Below are 20,635 nucleotides of genomic sequence, written 5' to 3' on the forward strand. Positions count from 1 at the left end.
ATATGTGTACATATACTTACTTTACTATACGTTCTTGTTTATTGTGACATACCCCTTGGCATATTTGTTTGTTTATTTGTATATTTTATATATTATTGTTGACTTTTAGTGAAAAAAAGTAGCAAGTGATAAAACAGTATTTAATGGGCATTTATTTTCTCAGGAAATACATTACTAACTTTTAACTCATTATAGTTTAGTACGGTTACTAATTTGGGGGAGGGAAGCACTAAATTAGGCATTTTTTACAAAATACAATTGAGGGCGACCCGGATGTATATCATGTATAACAGACATGACACTCGTTGCTCCCACCAACTTTTAATTGACGCTACTTATTGTGTAACTTATATTCCTTATTATCTGGGCTGCAGTGGAAAGATGTTAGAAATAAGTGAAGAAGTCTAAAGAGTTCATTTGTAAGGTGTTTGTAGAACTCGACATCAGTTCCTGTTGCAGAGGAAGCATAAAAGAAAACAGTTTCTTTTCTTTTTCTTCTTTTGTCAGCTTTCATTGATTTCTTCAGTAAGCAACTGCTCAGGTGAAATAAACTTTGCTGAAACTCAGCAGGACCTGTCAAGGTGGATTATCCTCGCCTATGATGAGAGGCGTCTTCTGTAATGACTTTAGATGTGAGCTAGTTGAGCGCTTTTGTTTTGACTGACAGCTTGTGTGTGAAGGACTTGTTTCCCTAATCTGCTTGTCACCTCAGATGATAATTAGAGATTTAAAATAATAACCACACAGCTAGTTTGCGGCTACTGTTTTCTTCAAGCGTTCAGTGTAATACATGACAATCCAAGTTTTTTTGGGGTTTTTTCCCCCGGAACATTAAGTAGTAGAAAAGTTGTTCCTTCTGATTAAGAGCCACTTTTCTTAGCAACCAACTTTTCTATTCAGTGTTTTTCTCTTTTTCTTTCCAAAAAAAGTGTAAAAAAATCCACTTGACTTTGTTTCCAACTTTGAAGACGTATAGCTTCCAATCCAGGAACCTTTTTCAATTGAAAAATTTCTGAATTAGCGTTGAGTTCGAGGCTTTATAGAGTGGGCCGAAACAAAGCCTTGTTTTGGCTTAGAAAACATGCAAATTTAATTTTCTCCTTTGCATTCCTTATTTTTTCTCCTCCTCCACGTCTTTCATCATCAATGTAATTCTTTTCAGTCACAGGTTTGTTATGCCAAGGATCATTTTCGCTATACATCTACATCAATCCAGGTTATCCTTCTTTAAATCAACGCTCTTAGATATCAGGATTTAGGGCAAAGGTCAAGGATTAAAAGACCGCGATTCGGATCCGGACCCACCTGCTGGCTAATCCGGACCAAACCTGATTTAAAACATTTATAAATTATCGCATGTTGTCCGATGACAGTCTTTAATTTCACTTGCGCCGCTTCTCCTGTTAATATGGTAAATCCCTCCGGAGTGCCCTGGACCAGGCTACACATGATACAAATTAGCCAATGAGCTGTCAGTCAGGCTGCAAGCCACTTTTAGACACTGCAGGCAAACCTTTGGCAAGCCGGGCAATGGGAAAGAAGGAGAAGACAATGAGAAAAAGAAAGCAGAAACAGTGTGGACTGCTGGAAGACCTGCAGTGAACTTGGTAAAGAAAAGTGAAATGGTGTGCTCAAAGATGACCCCAGCACATTTGTGTGTATGGCTTAACCTACTGCTGTGAAGAAGCATTCCCGGCCATGAACATACGGTAATCAAAAATAAATATCCATCCAGGCTTGGACCACGCTTATTTTTAATTGGTTACCACTGGTTTAGGCTAAAAAAAAACCAAAAAACGGCTAATTAGATTTCAAAGGTTTACATATGCTGCATTACATTAGGAAGATGAAAATGCTTTTGTAACACAGGTTGTTTGAGCGTTGATGGGTTAGTAACTGATATATTTGTTTAAAAATAATGACATATATCATCCTTATGGGGCTTTGTGATGAACAGCTGAATTATATCAAAGCTGTGCTTTGGGTTTATGTAGAATTAACCAAAATGCAATTATATGCGATTGTGCAGAAAAAAAAGTGATTGAAAAGTAAATTAAAGAAACCTTTGGGTCTGATTAAGAAACCACGCACTGATTCAGTTTCCTTTAACTCATGCAAATTGCTTTGATGATATACCTCTTTGAATACATATATAGCTCATTGCTATAATTTGGACACTGTTAAAACTAAAAAAAATTAAGAAAAAGGAAGTTCTCATTCAGTATGGTAGAAAAAAGTGTAAGGTGTACAGTTTAAAGCATCTGCCCTTAGCATTACTTTTACTTTTATACTTTAAGTAATTTTAAAAATTGTACTTTTAATTGTAATAAAGAGCTCAATTTGGTACTCTAACTTCTAAAAAAAATTTTTTTAAACAATAGGAAAAACATTAATAGTTTTGACGCCTATGTGCATGCCAAATTACCTTCCCTTTCCAACCATTTCCTCTGTAGAAATGACTAAAATAAATGCCAAGAGAGTAAAAAAAAACTAATAAAGTAAAATTATTTTGGATTCTTTGATAAGTTGTTAATAATTAGGAACTAATTAATATGAAAATTAGGCATTAAGACATTGTTTTGTCATGTCTTACATAAGGTATTGGGATTTTCTTTCTTATCAACTTAACAAGGCCTTGGTCATTTCTTCCTGGTTTTGTTCATTAAATATTTATTCTTTTCATTTGTTGTAGCCTCATTATTAACATCTATTTGTTTGAATGTTTTTTTTTTCTTTTTAAATGCAAGGTCAGGAACCATTCAAATCCAAATCCTTTTGCTCATTCTTAAATGTATCAAAAGCGACAGAATTTAGGGACCCATAGCTATGATTTATTGATATATTTAAAAAAATGTCCATACAATATTCCAATATAATATTTCATGCCTACTGTATGTCTTAAAGAGCGTCAATCTTTGAGTATTACACGCTTGCTTTAATTCACACACATATACATAAAAGTATGGCAAATATTCTATATTTATATTTTCTTAATTAGTTCTTAAAGCATTATTTACATTTATGCAATTTGAACTAATTCAGAGCACCTTGGACATTTTAATAAAGGTCTGAATTTTTTTTTTATAGGTGTGAAAACTCCCTTTATCTGATGATGAGGGAATTCAAATGTAAAATGTGTTTATCAACAGAAAACAAATGTAATCCCACATATGCCCCAGCTGGGGAGCAGAGGGTCTTTTCTCCAGTCGCTCTTAGGGGATTCAGTTTCTCCTACCTTACTTTCTGTGTCATCTGCAGATTTGTTTTACCCCAATGAAAGCTGGAAGCCATCGGAGGCAGCTGTTCATCTATTTCGCTGAAAGACAGGATCATGATGAGACGGCGGTAACATATATGCTTGAAGACGGGACATTGTAACGTTATGTAGGGCAGCTAAAAAATCATGTGTGTGCGCTTTGTTGAGTGATACACACTTCTAGGTTTACACAGCCTGAAGGCTATGAAGTAATGTTGGCCTGACATCTTGTTGCTACCGACACCTTAGCCTGAGCTTCACACACATACCCTGAAATTTATTTTGGGTTTGTTTCGATTATTTTATGTTGCATCATTAAATATTTATTAAAGTGATAATAGAAGAATTAAAATTTAGGGAAAGTTCAGTGTTCAGCAGCTTTTATTAGGTGATTTTTTTCTTGCAGCAGTGAGATCAACAATGGAACTTCCTGAGGTCCATACTGATAAGGTGAAAAGCGGTGCGCTCCCTCTTCCTTTAAAATCAGACTGAACTGTGTGGCCGCCCGCAGCTCCGCTACTCACTTCCTGACGGCTACACATGCATGCATGCTTCAACACGGTCTGCAGACATCCTTCCCATGCTTCCAATCAACACTTCTCTGCTCTCACACATTCATTCCCCGTCATTTAGTGTATGTTTTGCACATTTATCCTGGCTACAGGGCTGCTCCTGTTGGCTTTGATAGGCATCTCCATGTGGATCTGAGATCTGCACTTTCTTCTTGATTTTTTGCCGTGTCAAGAACAAGTCTTTCGACAACCCAAATGCCACCTTTTGTTTTGTCATTCATGTCTTCTGTTGCCCTCTTTTTCTTTGTGGCGATCTCTGGAGATTAAGAGCGTCGTCATGGCCGCGGCACGCCCCATCACCCCTGGAAACGACTACAGAGGGAGAGGGAATTTTCATCCAACCCGAGTTGGGGTGGATGGTAAATAAGAGGCTCATGTGGGGCCCCTGAAAGCTGGGGCCAAGTGCTCTTAAAACAAGAGGGTTGAAAATGGGACTGAAATCAGCCAAATATGGTGATGGAAAGGCGAATCCTCTGGCTGAGATATCTGGTTAAAAAATGTCCAATTAATAGAGGTTAAAATGAAGGAGTAGAGAAGATTTTAGGTTTAGTATTGCAAAAAAAAGTGAAGAAACATTTTTTTTTTAATCATTTTTAAACCTGTTTGGAGCAAACAAACATGAGACAAAAAGAAAAAGATGCACAATTCAGAGAGAAAAACAGAAGATATTAGATGCTTGGCTTTTGTTAAAAACATTGTGGGGATAGTTTCTGTTTCCTGATTTGGATATTTCCCAGCAACACGTGTGGCATATAATACTTATTTATTTCTATACTTTTTAATTTTTGGAACCCTTTGTTTGCGAATGAAATGTTAAAAAAAAAAACTTTTCACCCACTTTGTGGCTGTATGGAAGCTGTTGTTCAATAGTGAGCGTATTCAGTGGGATTCATTCATGGATGTCGGAAGAATGTGGAAATACTTTCAAACCGTAGCTCTAAAAATTTTCTATTGGAACCATCTCTGTAAATAACTGGCTTTTCTAACTATCATTCTGCTGAATGTGCTAAAGAAAATTGGGCTTCAGAGTTTGTTATTCTTCAAAAAAAAAAAAAAAAAGAGGAAAAAAGTTGTGTAACATTTTTAAGCAAATTATAAGTTTTTAAGATTGCATTTAAAAAAAAAAAAGTAAAATAAAGAACAGGCAACTCCCTAGAAGTTAGAATATCTAGTGGGTAAAATCCGCCTGTCTACATTTCTCACTGCTGTTCCTTTGTTTTTGAACAATGTGATGAAAAACACTGATATTAGCTTGTTTTGCTTGTTTTGTTGTCATGAGTTAGCCTTTCCCTCTAATGTCTGAATTTGGAACTGGAACACAGTTTAATTGGACATGCGGCAATTCCCAGATCCAAGGTCCGACTTTAGACATTAAAAGGAAGAGAACAGAACTTGTTCCTGTTTCTCTTTCCTTTTTTCACTTCAGACTGGGATTTCTGGGTTGATTGTTTCTGGCAAAGGGATTAAGGGTTTAACAGGGTAATTACAACACTTTTTGGCTGGAAACTCTGTATTCACACATTAAAATCATTACCACCTATAGGGGTAGTGTAGTTATTAGTGTTTTATCATATAATTTCCTGCTGCCTGCATATAGAATATCTTTTGTTAGGTAATTGGGGTCTGGGCATGTAGAACAAATCCATGGATGATGTAATTATTTATTAACACCTTTTTAATTGAACAACCCAAACTAGTGTTGCACCGATACTGATACTAGCATCGGGTGGGGGCCCAATCCAGCACTAAAATTATGTTATCGGTATATGAATTGGCGAGTATCAACAAAAAGGACACTGATACCATTTTTAGAGCCAAAAGTTTATTCAACTATTGTCACCCATTCCAAGTACGGTAGGCAATAAAAAGTTCTACTGGATTCACTTTGTATTAGTCTTTTTTCTGCTTCACAAAAGTAGGCAGCAGCTTGACAAAGCCATGACGGTGATTATTTTACATCCAAGTAGTATGCAGTTCTTCATATATACACACACACCAATTTCAAATCGATGGTATCGGCCGATACTGCACCGCCAGATATCGGGTATCAAGGCCAAAAAATGGCATCGGTGCAACACTAACCCAAACATTTAACTAGAGAATGGAGTAGATAAATGGCTTTAAAAGTTAGCTTTTGGTAGTGCTGCTTAAGACAAAACATGTGGTTGATTATTTTTAGTTTATTATCGTCTGGTATAACAGCTGCTCAGAGAATTTGGCTTCTCAGTGCATTACATGCAAGATGTGGACAACCGTTCCTCGCTCTATGTTTTGTTTCTGGTCCTTATCTCTTAAGCTTGACTGAACTCAAAAGAGATGATAAGACAGGAATCAGGGTTTTTACCTTCTGTTGCCCCTGAAGGCAGTTTATGTAGCTGTGTTATCAGTTTCGTTTTCACACTAGGTCCCAAACTACGTTATTATATCCTAAAGAGAGAGCTCGCTTAGATTTCTGTCTTTGGGTTCTTATAAAATGATATAGAACATCACTGTTCTCCAAAGGCTTGCTCTGTCAGATTTCATGAAGTAAAATACAGCCCGCAGATATTTTCAACAAGATTTTTTTTTTTTTTGTCGCTAATCAGATTTTTTTTAGAAATTTGATCTGTCTTATGATTCCCTGCATGCCACAGTAATGCATTTACCCAGTCAGAGCAAATAGCCCTACTTTAAGCTTGTGTTTCTGTACTGAACAGTCAAAAATATCCCTTTTCTGCTCCATACTCTTAAGTCTGTTGCATCTTTGTTGAACTTTCTTTAACATCGTGTTTTCTACAAATTGAGGTTCTAATATTTGATAGTAATGAACATTAATCCCTCTTCTGCAGTAAGTGTTTCAGTTGCTCTTAGATCCTAAAATGTGGTGACAAATATAAAATAATATAAGATTAATCTTTCACTGGGGCGTATTCTAAAAAGAGGATTAGTCATGGAGTTTTGGTTATACGTAAAGGTCCTATATCATCCTTTTTAAGCATTTCTTCCTCTATGTGATGATATATGCCTTTAGCACTATGGACTATCCATTTGTTATTAAATAAACACTTTTCCTCAAAGCAAAGCTACATCTCAAAGCTACCTTTACTGAGGCCTATCAAGGCCAAAAAAAAAAACAGATTATCACGACTAAGACATCAGCTAAAAAAGAAAAGTTGCTGTCCCCGTAGAGATTATCTGTTAAAAGATCGACTTTGTCTCAACTTTGAGCTGGAATCATCTTGCTCTGCCTTAAATCATCCTTTTCTAGCTGGAGAAAGAGGGCGTTTGTTTACCCTCCAGGTGCAAGTGTGATCATAGGTGCCTCATGAATAGGGCAGATTTTTCTCATCTACTCATTTTAACCGGATGCGGGGTGGGGGGGTTACTAAGGATTACTAAGATGCATGAGTCAGGCAAAAAAAATAATTGCTGCATGACTTTGATTAAAAAATAGCATCATGACTGTAAAAAAAAAAAAAAAAAGATTAATTTATTCATTCATTAAAGTAGCAGCTTCAAAAATTGACAATTTGGTGTTTAACTTTATAAGGATGAAATTTAATTAATAGGCTTTATTCTTTAGCAATAAACCGGAACCTCTATTCTAAATGATATGTTTGCTGTTATTGTTGTTCATTTGAATTCTTGCTTTGTATAAATACATACATGTCATGTTTCTGGTTCAGGTGTCGGATAGTTGTGAAAATTATACAGGATGTTTTGAACTGTAGGTCTGTTTTCATTATGTTACCTCAAACTTTTACCCCCTGGAACTTAGTAACCTAAACCCTTAATATCTCTCCTTTTTTTCCTGTTTCATCTGCCGGTTTTGTTTTGATTGATCACCTGAGGTTTGTTCTCTTATAGCTTTCCTGAGTGAAATTAAATAGATAAAGCATTCACCCATGATGCTTTAATAGCGGATATGACAATATGCAATATCCACTCTTACTCCATTGTTTTGCAATGGTGCAACTTTAGTTATTACTTCACAAAAATCTGCGTTTTTATGTGTGCCCCTTAAGGAAAAGGCTGGGAAACCTTTCAAAATAACAGTTTTTTACCCATATGATGCTATAGAAACAGGATGATTCACTCCATGTTTTTCCACTGGTGAAATACAGCCAACATATATGATTTATAGAATGAAAAATGTTATTTCTCACTTTGCAAATTTCAAAATAGTTAGGATGTCTGAAACCACTGATAAGGAAATTAAACAGAGCAGAGCTGCTTAGCGTTCCTCCCCAGCAAAGTTTCAATATGAAAAAGTAGTGCTCCTCTAGGAGGGTTTTTAGGGTAGATTAACCATCTATTATAAAATGCTTATAAAACATGGAAAGAATGCTGGTTAAAAGAAGGGGCAGGAGAGAAAACTGCAATAAAACCCCCTATGGGTTTGAAACTATGCCCGGACCGGAGCCCTACTGAGCCAAAACAGGAGGACAGTGCATTCCCTGTTGCATATTTTTCCTGCCATTTGGTTTTTTTGTTTGTTGGGCTTTTCCTTTTGTCTGTTCAGTTCACTTCCCCTGTTTTGTCTCTTGCTCTTTCTTTTCTTGTTTTTGTATCCTTGTTTTTTTGCTTCTTTTCTCTGCTGTGCACCAGCCACACCAGTATCTCATTACTCTAATCCCATTCTTGTACTGAAGACACCATATTTTTCAATCCAAGCCTCTCAGCTCTTTATTTTCATCTTTTTCTCATATTCAGATGAAGCTGCCAAGAATTTATCAATTTAAAGTAGAAAACGGAACTGCAATATGTCACTTCAGTTTGTTTTATCTTATAATTCAGCTATTTGGGTGAAGGGAATTGATCCTGATAAGGAAACCAGATGGAACTCATTCTAAGGTTCAGATTTACAGCAACTGAAAAGATTTGGTGGCCTGATTTTTAAGCTGATCCACATTTTCTCTGATTAGCATTTGTCGGCCAGAAACCTTTATGGAGGTGTGAGCCAAGCACACAAAGGCATTTTCTGTCACGTTAAGCCATGAAAGGCATAAGTACTTGTGTTGTAAGTTGGCTGAAGTCAGCCAAACATTGTTCGAGGAGCGCTAACCTGCACTGATGGAGCGGCCTTCCCTGCCACCCTTCGCAGAAATCACCAAAAGAGACAAAGAGAGAAATCAAGCATGAAGTTCTAAAACACAGGATAAGAAAAGAAAGTTGTTCACACATACTGAGGCAAGGGAAACAGTTGAAAAGCACAGTAAAAACCTGTCAGCTTTCTTGTGTTTTTTTGCAGCCTAACATCGGCCGCCTCGGCATCCCTCACGGACCCTCTGCAGAGAAGGTGGCAGTGGTCGCCGTGGATGACTGTGACATCTCCATGGCAGTTCGCTTTGGGAAACAGATTGGCAACTACACCTGCGCTGCCCAGGGCACCCAGACCGGACAGAAGAAGTGAGAACTCCAACTACTTTCAGACTAAAAATGTTATCACTTCTTTATAAAGTTTTATCAAAATTGCCCTCCTTGAAACAGCTTCCAAAACCACACTCTGTTTAGCTTTTAATCTGTTTTCATTCTTGCCGCATCTCCTGTCAGACATCCCAAAGCTTAGCTAAGCTGGAGCTTCTCAGCGCATGCTTCAGGGGACTTAGAGTTTGCCGCAATGCAAATCAGTTTCTCAATGAGTCACTTGCAGAACGTGCTGAGACACATTTGAAATGCAGAGGGTGGGAACAGAGAGAAGCATTTAAAGGTTGACGATGAGTTACATTCTTTCAGGGACACAGTGCATTGGTCACAGACACTCTGATCCAGACATAATATATCAGAACATAAACAAACTCCTGCAGGGTAGTTAGGTGAAAAAGGGTTTGTTCCTAAGTGTTTTAATTTTATTCTTTAGATTAAAAAGTAGTAGCTCTGATTTCTGAAGTGGAAAGAAATGATTGATAGGTTAAATCTTTATTAGCATTAAACGTTGTATTTAGCGCCTGTGAGTGCAAATTCTCCAGAACCGTCTTTTTCTGCAGGTCTTATAGGTTATGTCTCTACCAGCTTTAAACATCTAGTGTTTGACGTTTGTTCTATAGTGTTTAAAATTAATCAGATTTCAGTCTTGTGCAGATTCTAATCTGGATTCAAGGGTGGCCTTTGACTAGGCCATTCTAACTCATTAACATGCTTTGATTGATTCTTTAACCTAAACTCCATCTTAGTCTTAAGTCTTAGCAGCCTTCAACAGGTTATCTTCAACCATGTATCTCTATCCTACTCTATCCCTGACAAAAAAAAGATTTACATAGCATGATGTTGCCACTGCCATGCTTCACAGTGGCTCTTTGCAAACTGTGAAAAGAATTTCTTGTTCAGATTCATCAAATAAGTTAGAGTAGTTTCTCCCACCTGCGATGTAGATCTTTGCAGAACCTTCAAAGTTACTATGAGTGTTTGACTGCCTCTCTGATGAACGCGCAGCCTTAGTCAGCCCTAGAATTATGCATGTTTCTGATGATTCCCTTCTTGAACACGAACCATATAAGTGACGAATTATTTAGCAAAAAACTCAACAGAGAAAAAAGTAAAACAGGTCAAAGGTTATGAATTCTGCAAAAAGCTGTACCTCACTTATCTCTCTCTTTTTTATAAATAACAAGGAATCTCAGATTCCTAAGGTATTGCTGTGCAAGGGGTTCATGGCATTTCAGGATAAATCCTGCTGATTTCTCTCTCTGTATGTGTATTTTCTCCTCTATATCTGATTTAATGCAGCTTTTCATGCTCCCAGCCAGACATTGGAATTTGCATTGCGTCCATTTAAACTCATGTTCAGTTGCATCATGCAGAGTTGCCCCACTTTAAGTACCGTATCTTAAAGCAGTTTGCTGTTTGATTGTTTGCATTCTAGAAGCTTTAGGCTTAATCAGCTTTGGTGCAGTATTTAAACCTATAAGACCAAAAGCATGTTTTTACAGTCTGGCTTTCCTCAGTCAGCTTTTGGTCAAGTGATGTTTAAACCCTGGAGGTGTGGGGAGGTCACTTTCTAGGATGTCAGTAATTGTGGTCATTTGGGTTAATTTATAAGTTTTTCTCATAAGAAATGTTGATATTACCTATTTTTGGTGTTACTCCAATCTCTTTTTATCTTGGTCAGATCGTTGGACTTGACTGGCCCTCTGTTGCTGGGAGGAGTTCCCAATCTGCCTGAGGACTTCCCAGTCAGGAACAGAAACTTTGTGGGCTGCATGAGAAACTTAACTATCGACAGCAAACCCATCGACATGGCCAGCTACATCGCTAACAATGGCACCACTGCAGGTTAGACCCAGTTTGCACTGCAATTTCTTATCATTTCTCAAAGCACAATCTGAAGGACTAATATCTGCTAAGCTTTCTTTGCAAATGTTAACAAAAAGCACAGAAATAATGCTCAGTTGTTAGTTTAAGCTGGTTTCTGATGCCCAGGTTGTCCAGCAAAGAAGAACTTCTGCACAGACAATGTGTGTCTGAACGGAGGCGTGTGCGTTAGCAAGTGGAACACCTACAGCTGCGACTGTCCTACTGGCTATGGGGGCAAAAGCTGTGAACAAGGTCAGATATGTATATTTTCTTACTTTTTTCAAAAAGCAAAAAACAAACGGTGAGATGATCCAGTGGGAATTCATAACTTCTTGCTTGTTTCTACTTGCTCACCTGTTTGCTTCTGTATGGACATGTTTATTCACTTGTACATCTAGAAGGGAGATTAGATCTGTTGCGGATCGACTTTAGCTCATCGTGACTCATGCTTTAGTCACAATAGCATTAGGGGAAGCCTCTACTCTATTGTAGAGTCAGAAAGCATTACCTCAGGTTTGGACTTTCAGGTTAAAGAAACAATTGAATTGCCTTCCAGAACCCAACACTAAAAATGTTCTCACATTCACAGAACCCGCTACTCCTTCTCTGCCAACTCAGTATATTTGCATCAGTTTTCAGCACAAACTCAAAAATCTTTCCTTTTTTGCCATGATAAGTTATTTATACTCCATCCTACTTAGTTTTCTTCTTTGGCAAGGGGAGAACTCTGATGTCTTCCCTCAAGGCAAGTTTCCAAAGAAAGGTGTAAACGCCTCACCTTTTTGGCTTTGCTATCAGGTAATCACCAAACTAGTGCCAGGCCCTAGTATCCAGTATCAGAACCTGGTCAGGATCACAGTTTGTGTTTTTTTTGGCTGCTCTGTCTCTTGTTGACACATTAAGTCTAATTCTTCAAGTTCACTGCTTTCACACTGGAAATATGATACCCCTCTTTGGATCTTTCACATTGACAAACTAAGGTGACCTGCTGTCACCCACTAGGGTTTTTTGTATCAATCTTGGAGAAAATTGCCCACCCTTTCAACCTAAGTTTGAAAGTTTAATACACCAATAATCATGAGTGTTTAAAGTGTTTTTGCCCAGTTTTTCTCTCCATTTTGCATTAAAGATTTACCACATCCAAACAGTCCAAAAAAATGACTGTTGAGCTTTAATTGGTCTCTCTGAGCTGCAATAAGTATTCTGGGAGTGTATGCATGTTTGTCTTTAGTGTTTGTATCTGTCTTGTCATGTGATGGACCACTAACTTTTCCAGGGTGTACCCTGTCTCTCACCCACTGACCTTTTTAAATAACCCAGCAGCGCCATCATCTTCCTTTGAGGAAAAGCTGATATAGACGTTAGATGGAAATCAATTGTTAGTTTCCCAAGATTCTGCTGAGGTTTAGTAAAATATAAAAGTTGTTTTTTGAGAAGCTGTAAAATCATTAAAGGATCCAAAGATACAGTAGTTTTGCAGAAATGTTGCAGATCACACCTAAATTCCCCATTGGAAACACAATCCTGTTGTTGTAGTTTCTTACAGTAGCTCATAGTTTTCTAGTAGTAGTGGTGACAGTGGTGTCGGGTGCAGGAGTTTGCCCTGCAATCGGCGGGTTGTTGGGTCGAGCCCTGGCTCCAACTTTCAGTGTCATTGTGTCTTTGGGAAAGACGTTTCACCTGCATTGCCTACTGATGATGGTCAGAGGGCCCAGTGGTGCCAGTGTGCGGCAGCCTTGCTTCCCGTCACTGAACCCCAGGGCAGCTGTGGCTACAATGTAATTTACCATCATCAGAGTGTGCGTGAAGGGGTAAATGGCGAAATGTAGTGTAAAGTGCTCTGGTCAAGTCCTCTGACTTGAAGAAGCTCTATAGAAGTACATGCCATTTACCATTTACCATTTACCATAGTTTATAACCCGACTCTACCAAAGTGCCTTCTGCTAATAAAGCTTTCCTATAAAGTTATGCCCTATCTATTAGTTTCTACCAAGAAGAAAGAAGGGCTTTGTTGTTCTATAGTTGGAGCTTCTCTTTGGGCATTGTGGAGTCAACATGTCGTCATGTATTCGTTCAGCCCAACCACTGAACCAGTAGAGTCCAATAGGTACAATTTAGTTAATTGTGCAGGTTGGACTCACCTGGTTCTGTGGATTACATTTAATAACAAAATCTGAAAACCAAATCATTAGCAACAATGTTGTACAGCAAGAATAATGCTACTCGATCGTGAGACGATAGATGTTTGTCTTTAAAAGAATAAAAAATCGTTGATACCCTATTGTAATATTGTGACTATATTTTGTCTACTAACCGTCTAATTCTGCCTTGTTTTGTTGCAGAGATGCCCTCTCCTCAGTTCTTTGATGGCCAGGCACTGGTATCTTGGAGCGAGCCGGATATAACTGTCGCCGTTCCCTGGTACATGGGTCTCATGTTCCGGACCCGGCAGCCGACTGGGACTCTGATGCAGGTCAACGCTGGATCATCCTCTACCATTAACATAATGGTTAGACTACAGAATTCAACAAAAAAATAAATATTGTCAAAAAAAGCCAAAACACTTTAGGTGAAATCACTGGATTTCTCCGTCTTATCGCCATCTAGGTGAGGGAACAGCAGATCCGTATGGAAGTGCTGTTGAAGGAGAAGTTATTGGCAACATTGGGTTTTCCCCAAGTCCGTGTCAATGATGGAGAGTGGCACCACTTGCTGGTAGAAATAAGAAGCATTAAAGATGGCAAAGAAATTAAATACATGGCAGCTGTTTCCTTGGATTACGGAATGTACAAGGTAAAACTTTCACTTCTAGTGTTGACTGGGAGGTTAAGATGTTATTGGAGGAAGAAGTTCTTCATCTTTGTCTGTGTTTTTTTTTAAGCAGAAGTCTGTTCAAATTGGTAATGACCTACCAGGTTTGAAGGTAGAGACACTCCATGTTGGAGGGCTGCCTGGAGAGGGAAACATTGTCAATAGAGGATTTGTTGGCTGCATACAGGTAGGTTTGTTCATGTAAAATGCCTCCTTTTCTGTTTGTCTCAGGGCATTTTTTTTTCTTTGAGTATCATCGTCATCTGAACTTTGTCTCTTTCAGGGTGTGCGCATGGGAGAGACCGCTACCAATGTGGCCAATGTGAACATGGCCCAGGGCCTGAAAATCCATGTGGAGGATGGCTGTGATGTGGCAGACCCTTGTGACTCCAACATCTGTCCTGAGAACAGCCATTGTAGCGATGACTGGACCACACACACCTGTGTCTGTGACCCAGGTAGTGACCGGACGTATTTTCTGTGCTTTGAAATAGACCTGAAAGACTAAGATACAGTAGCAGCCATTCAAAATGGCCTTTTGCAGTCAAACCCTAGCTGATTGGCAGCCTACTCCCCTGAAGCTCCCAGAAAAATCCCCTCCAACTTCCAGCCACTGGCCTTTTCCTCGGCCTATATAATTTTTACTCCGACTCCACTGAATTAGAGGGTCTGACCAGGAGATGATGCTCCTCTTTAGATCCTAATGTCCACAAATCATGACAGAAAGAATATTTTAGTACAAAGATTGATGTTTAAAAAGGAATTTTAGGGGACCAGCCAAGGGCTAATCAAGGAAAGTGGGGAAATTTTGAATGGCTAAAACTGTATTCACTTGCAGGATCTTGTAAACGTAACAAAGAAGTTATTTTTGCAAGATCCTGTTCATTTTTTTTTAGGTCTTGAGTTAAGTTTTGTGAGATCTACAATAAACTTGAACGTCTGTGTGGGGGTCAGTATGTAAAAGACACCAGCATGTTTCACTTAGTGGGATTCATCACAATCCCTTTTCCCTCTCTGTGTCCTAGGCTACTTTGGTAAGGAGTGTGTGGACGCTTGTAAGCTCAATCCCTGTGAGCATGTCTCCAATTGTGTCCACAAGCCGAGTTCATCCCACGGATACACTTGTGAATGTGGAGAAAACTACTATGGCCAGTACTGTGAAAACAAGTAAGGGTTTAAATGCATTCTTTTCTTAAAATTTGGAAAATATATCACAGGATTCAAAAATCCAATTCAAAAAAAACAATTCAGACTTAAAAATGAATTCATTCCAATAAATCTCTGCAGTCTTATTGTTTTGGAATGCTTTCCAATCTACTTGTAATGCTTTGATGAAGGATTTCATGTGAAGCAGCCGACCCAGATCAGACAGCAGTCATTTCCTGCTAAACCTTAACCCAACCGACACGCATCACTTCCTGTCTAAAGCAAGATGTGGGATTCCCCCCTATTTGCTTCACTGATCCTCTACAGGTGTTAAGTCTCATCTGCCCTCATACTGCCACCTGTCCCCTATCAGATCACATAACAGTGATAATACTTACGTCTGGAGGACGTTTACTCAGAAATCCCACATTTTAGATGAATTTAGTAAATAACCTGATTGATGTTTTCCCCTTCAACCTCGAAGCACGACTTCTAAAAAGGGGAACTTGTTTGCTGGCTTAATTGATTTTGCACACTTGTCTTACCCTTTTACAATAGAGTGGAGAAACCATGTCCTCCGGGTTGGTGGGGTAGCCCAGTGTGTGGGCCCTGCAACTGTGACACAAGCAAAGGATTTAATAAGGAGTGCAACAAAACCACTGGAGAGTGCCGCTGCAAGGTACACACTCAAACACACACCTTTCCACTTTTCTTTATTTGTGCTTTTGGGTTCATTCAGATTTCACAACACCATTATAATCTGTCATACGAGATGAAAGAAAATGAACCAACATTTAAAAAAAGTGTTCCCTTAGGGATATTTCATGATGCAAAGCTTTAAAAACAAAATACATTAGTGGGTAAAGCTACGCATATCTATATGTGGACAGGGCATCAGATGCATAAAATTCTGTTTTAACATGAAAAATGCAACAGCTGTGACTTTAGAGAAGCAACTGTTGTGGACTATGAATCTTTAAAGTTTCAAACAAATTTAAGTCTGTTATTCTATTAAGAGAAATATTTTTAAGAAAAAGGAGAACACATTGGAAAGAGTCAGCCATCATGGTGAAGATTTTTGGGTAAACTGACCCCATTATGACTTAAGATGACTTGGTGCAACATTTACTGAAATTGCAAACATTAAATGTAAACACCTTTTGGCTGTTGTCAAGCATGGTGGTTGAAGATCAATCATTTGCACTGATGTTTGATCCTTTTCCCCCCCAGGATAACTACTATCGGCCTGAGGGCGAGGACACCTGCTACCCTTGTGACTGTTTCCACATAGGCTCCGAGTCTCGAACATGCGACCCAGTCAGCGGGCAGTGCCCCTGCAAGGGAGGCGCTATCGGCCTTCAGTGCAATCGCTGCGATAACCCATTTGGTGAAGTAACACCTAAAGGATGTCAGGGTATGTGGATGGGATTTCACATCATCACGTCATCTTAAACTGCAGTGGTGATTTTTATCGTGTAAAATTGATTCAGAGATGATAATGATAAGAAGTTTATTTCGAAAAACATGATCCAGGACTAGCATGTGATGTTTCTGGTTCACAAAGGTTACATGATGAATCACTGAAGTGTCGGAGGGAAACAAACGCTGCCACATTGCCACTTTGCATCTTTGTCATCAAGCAGTGAAGCAGAAGAGGCAATCCTGGCATGTGGACAGTCCTGGCAATGATTCGGCACTTAGATAATACAGGCTAGATGAATAGAAAACAAAAACCAATGTCACTGATTGACCTAGCATGACTCTTTTTCTGAGCTGAGCTGATGGAACATGTTCAGACTTTAAACACACTGTACAGTTCCTCTTTCTGTGAAATCATTTTGATAAATGATCATAAATTGAAGCAGATTCTCATCCAGACCTGATATAAACAAACAGCCCAAACCAGGGGTTTTGTTATTGTGTCAAAAGGGCAAATACAATTTTTATCCAAACGATTCTGAACTGTGGATCTTTTGATGGATGAATACTTGCTCAAAAAGTCACCTTAGAGTAGATAGTTCTATCAAGACAATGAAGAGGCTCACAATGTTCAATAGAAAACTATGTAAATAGTTAAAAGCTCTAGGTCCAGATGTTAATTGTCTATCAGAGCTTATCTAAAAGTCTGATGGGATTAGTTTAGTTTAGTCTCCCATGCCAATCTGGCATAAATGGACCAGTTGGTGACCTACAAGAAAAGGAATTTACATCTAAGGGGAATGCTTCATGGAAAACAGTCCTGGATTGACATCCTAAGTAATGTTTTTTGCTTGAAATAATTCTGTTTTCTTTGCAGTTGTGTATGAACACTGCCCAAAGGCATTTGATGCTGGCATTTGGTGGCCAAAGACCAAATTTGGACGCCCTGCTGCTATGGACTGTCCCAAAGGATCCATCGGTGGGTAACATAATGATCCCTTTCTTAACTGATTCTGAGTGTATAAGCTTGTAATGTCACTGAAGCTAAGATGAGAAACACCTGATTGTTGCAGTGGTTATAAACGCAAACTGATTGTTTCATCAACTTTTTTTGCATTGCAGCTTTTTTTTTGTTTTTTACTCTTTGAACTACCTATCAACTTTAAAATAAAAATAAATCAGGAAAATCCTGTTAATGGTAGCTCCGAAAAGAGCTGGATTGTGGCTAGAATGACTGTCGCATTGTGTTGTAAATTTGATTAAATATACAATTGGTTAAGGGTTTTCACACAAATACTTTAAAAGCAAAAGGTGAACCTTTATGTAATTGCTTTTTTGATAGAGATAAAAGTTAAAATAGCTTCTCTATAACATTGTTAATTTGGGTATTGTTAATTTTTTTTGCACTTTACAGAATAATATAATTAAAATTACGAAGGTTGTTTGCTTAGGTAGCTAGCCTGCAATCTGATGTTATAAAGTCATTTAACAAGTTGGGGAAGGGCAGCCCTTCTTATTTTCTATTTTTCAAACAGCCAATAAAAACTCTGACTAAGCTGAATCTTGGTTACAAAGCCCATGCCTTTACAATGCACTCTTTATTTGGACAAAAAAATGTCTAACTATGCAGAGAAACAAATCATTTTGATAAATGCAAATTAAAAAGCTTTAGCGAAAAGAAAAATCCACACAAATGAGAAATGATCTGAAGCTTTTTAGCCCTGACATGCGGTGATATCAAAATGACAATTTATTGTATGTATCAGTTAAACTATATGTGCAGCTGTTCTTTTGTCAGCTAGTCTTTTAAGGCGTGCAAACACACCTACACAGGTTCAAATCACAGTAATGGGGATCTTTTATTAATGCGTATAATCCAGCAGAGCTTTCACGCTAGGGAGTCATGCACAGGTTTGCTCCTTAACACTCCTGGAAAAACACCAGGTACATTAGGAGCTAAAGGTGTACCTTTCGCTTCACTGCTACTCTGTGTTGTTAGATAGATAGGCTTGATTTTCTTTTGGACCCTCACTGCAGGGTTTACTTATTTGTTTCTAGGAAACCTTGGTCACTTTGAGGAAGATATTTTCTTTCCCAAAATTCCCTTTATGCATAAGCATTTAAAGAGATGGTAAAGCAAATGTTTCTTTGTTCTTTCCAGGTACAGCTATTCGTCATTGTACTGATAAGGGCTGGTTGTCTCCTGAACTTTTTAACTGTACCACAGAGACTTTATCCAGTTTGAAGAAGATGGTGAGCACTCCTCGTAGCATTTAAAATCACTTATAGTTAACAAGCTACTGCACATATACTCATCTGATTTTCTGTTTTTGAATCATTTTCAATGATCTGCCTGGAGCGACCAAAGCTTATATTGGTTCTACAACTATTTGGGTTCTAATTTTTGCTGTTTCCGAATAACCTTTTCCAGAATGAGGAGCTGCGTCGCAACAGCTTTAAGATGAATAGTGAACAGTCCAAAGACATTGTGCGTTTGCTGCACAGTGCCACGAATAAGAAGCCGCACTTCTACGGCAACGATGTCAAGATGGCGTCCCAGCTTCTGAATCAAGTGCTGAAGTACGAAAGCCGGCAGTCTGGCCTAAATCTCACTGCCATGAAGGATGCAAAGTTCAATGAGGTACAAAAGAGAAAAATAACTAATTTTAACAACCAATAGGATTAATACTCAATGTAAAATGTGCGTTTTTTTGAGATAAATTGACCGATGGGTGATTCCCCTTCAACCAAATAGAATGCAGGAAATCATTTGTGATTCTGATTGAGGGTAAAATGTGAGGAAATTCTACACACAACTTATGATCCAGTCATCTTATTCTCAGCAGCAAGTAAGCGGCACATACTATCATTGACATTTGATAAAATAATAGAAAACTTGTTTAGGGAGCCTCTGTCAGAAAAGGTATTTTAATCTGGTGCACGTGTTTGAACCTTAGTACTTTCTCCCTGGGCAATTGCCTATTTTAGCATTATCCAAAAAAATGCCACTGATTCTATTTACTTACAAGTTTAGACAAGTTTCTAACTTCCTATTATCCTCTCCTTAGTTATACAGATTCAAACACATTGGCCTCACCTGAATGTCAAGTTCACATGTCCATCTCATAACCTAAGTAGGGGTTGATATCTTTGTAGAAAGTTTAATTGTTTTGTTTTTGTCAGAATTTGGTGCGAGCAGGCAGTGCCATTCTGGACCCCGGCACCAAGGACCACTGGGACCAAATCCAGAGGACAGAAGGCGGCACCGCACACCTGCTTCGCAACTTTGAGGACTATGCCAACACCTTGGCCCAAAATGTCAGGAAAACCCACCTCAAACCATTCACCATTGTCACTGACAACATGAGTAAGTCATTGAACAGTGTTCAAATTGCTCATATGTCCATATGTCGTGTATTGTTTCTGTTGGCTTTGCTTCATGTATGTTGTCCTCTTCTTCTGTTCCACAGTATTAACTGTTGACTACTTGGATGTGTCAGACCCAGAGAAGGCAACGCTACCTCGCTTTAAAGACATCCAGGAGTCTTACCCCAAAGAGCTTGGATCTTCCGTCCACTTCCCAGTTTTTAACTTGCAAGGTCATGTCCAAAAAGGTAAGAACCAAATCTAAATCAGAACTACTCTGCCTCTTTTACTACATTCTGATCCATCAGCTCTTTCCTCTTTTTGCCACAGAGAAGCCAACTCCAGAACCTCAAACCCAGACTGGTCACCCTAAAGGGGAGGAGCACAGGGCGTCTGAAAGAACACGACGTCACCTAGAGCCACCCAAACCTAAAATGGTGGCCGTCGTCATTGTTTACAAGTCGCTGGGCCAGCTACTCCCAGAAAGATACGACTCAGACCGGAGGAATTTGAGGTACGGTTTGTGACATTCAGTTTTTACTCAGTCATACTCAAAGTACATGAGATGTGTATCCAGTTTCTGGCCTTCTGTTTTATAAAGCTCCTTAAGAAGTGTAATAAACATAATTGCTTTTGGCCTTTCTGCTGCAATCAGACTATCAGATATTATGGTTTGAGCAGAAGAATTGTAAGACTGTGTGAAAGAAGTCACAGTAAAACAGGGACTCTATCTATTCTCTTAACAGAGAGAAATTGCTGAAACCTAATCCATAATTAAACAATTTCATATCCC

At 38.6% G+C, this 20,635-nt stretch overlaps 1 protein-coding gene across 4 annotated transcripts in view; it reads left to right on the plus strand.

Moving 5' to 3' along the window:
• celsr1 (cadherin, EGF LAG seven-pass G-type receptor 1) overlaps positions 1-20,635 on the plus strand; it is a 97,481-nt gene that overhangs the window by 65,070 nt on the left and 11,776 nt on the right. For all 4 annotated transcript variants that reach the window (XM_015397527.1, XM_015397543.1, XM_015397535.1 and 1 more), the window contains 16 exons: positions 9,059-9,216; positions 10,916-11,079; positions 11,227-11,352; positions 13,443-13,609; positions 13,708-13,893; positions 13,985-14,098; positions 14,195-14,369; positions 14,937-15,078; positions 15,616-15,736; positions 16,288-16,471; positions 17,354-17,455; positions 18,638-18,729; positions 18,908-19,117; positions 19,660-19,843; positions 19,947-20,090; positions 20,173-20,356. In XM_015397527.1, coding sequence (XP_015253013.1) covers positions 9,059-9,216; positions 10,916-11,079; positions 11,227-11,352; positions 13,443-13,609; positions 13,708-13,893; positions 13,985-14,098; positions 14,195-14,369; positions 14,937-15,078; positions 15,616-15,736; positions 16,288-16,471; positions 17,354-17,455; positions 18,638-18,729; positions 18,908-19,117; positions 19,660-19,843; positions 19,947-20,090; positions 20,173-20,356 — 2,453 coding nt within the window. The remainder of the gene's footprint in view (positions 1-9,058; positions 9,217-10,915; positions 11,080-11,226; positions 11,353-13,442; positions 13,610-13,707; positions 13,894-13,984; positions 14,099-14,194; positions 14,370-14,936; positions 15,079-15,615; positions 15,737-16,287; positions 16,472-17,353; positions 17,456-18,637; positions 18,730-18,907; positions 19,118-19,659; positions 19,844-19,946; positions 20,091-20,172; positions 20,357-20,635) is intronic.

This window comes from Cyprinodon variegatus, unplaced genomic scaffold (assembly GCF_000732505.1).
Source record: "Cyprinodon variegatus isolate N-32 unplaced genomic scaffold, C_variegatus-1.0 Scaffold28, whole genome shotgun sequence".
NCBI lineage: Eukaryota > Metazoa > Chordata > Actinopteri > Cyprinodontiformes > Cyprinodontidae > Cyprinodon > Cyprinodon variegatus.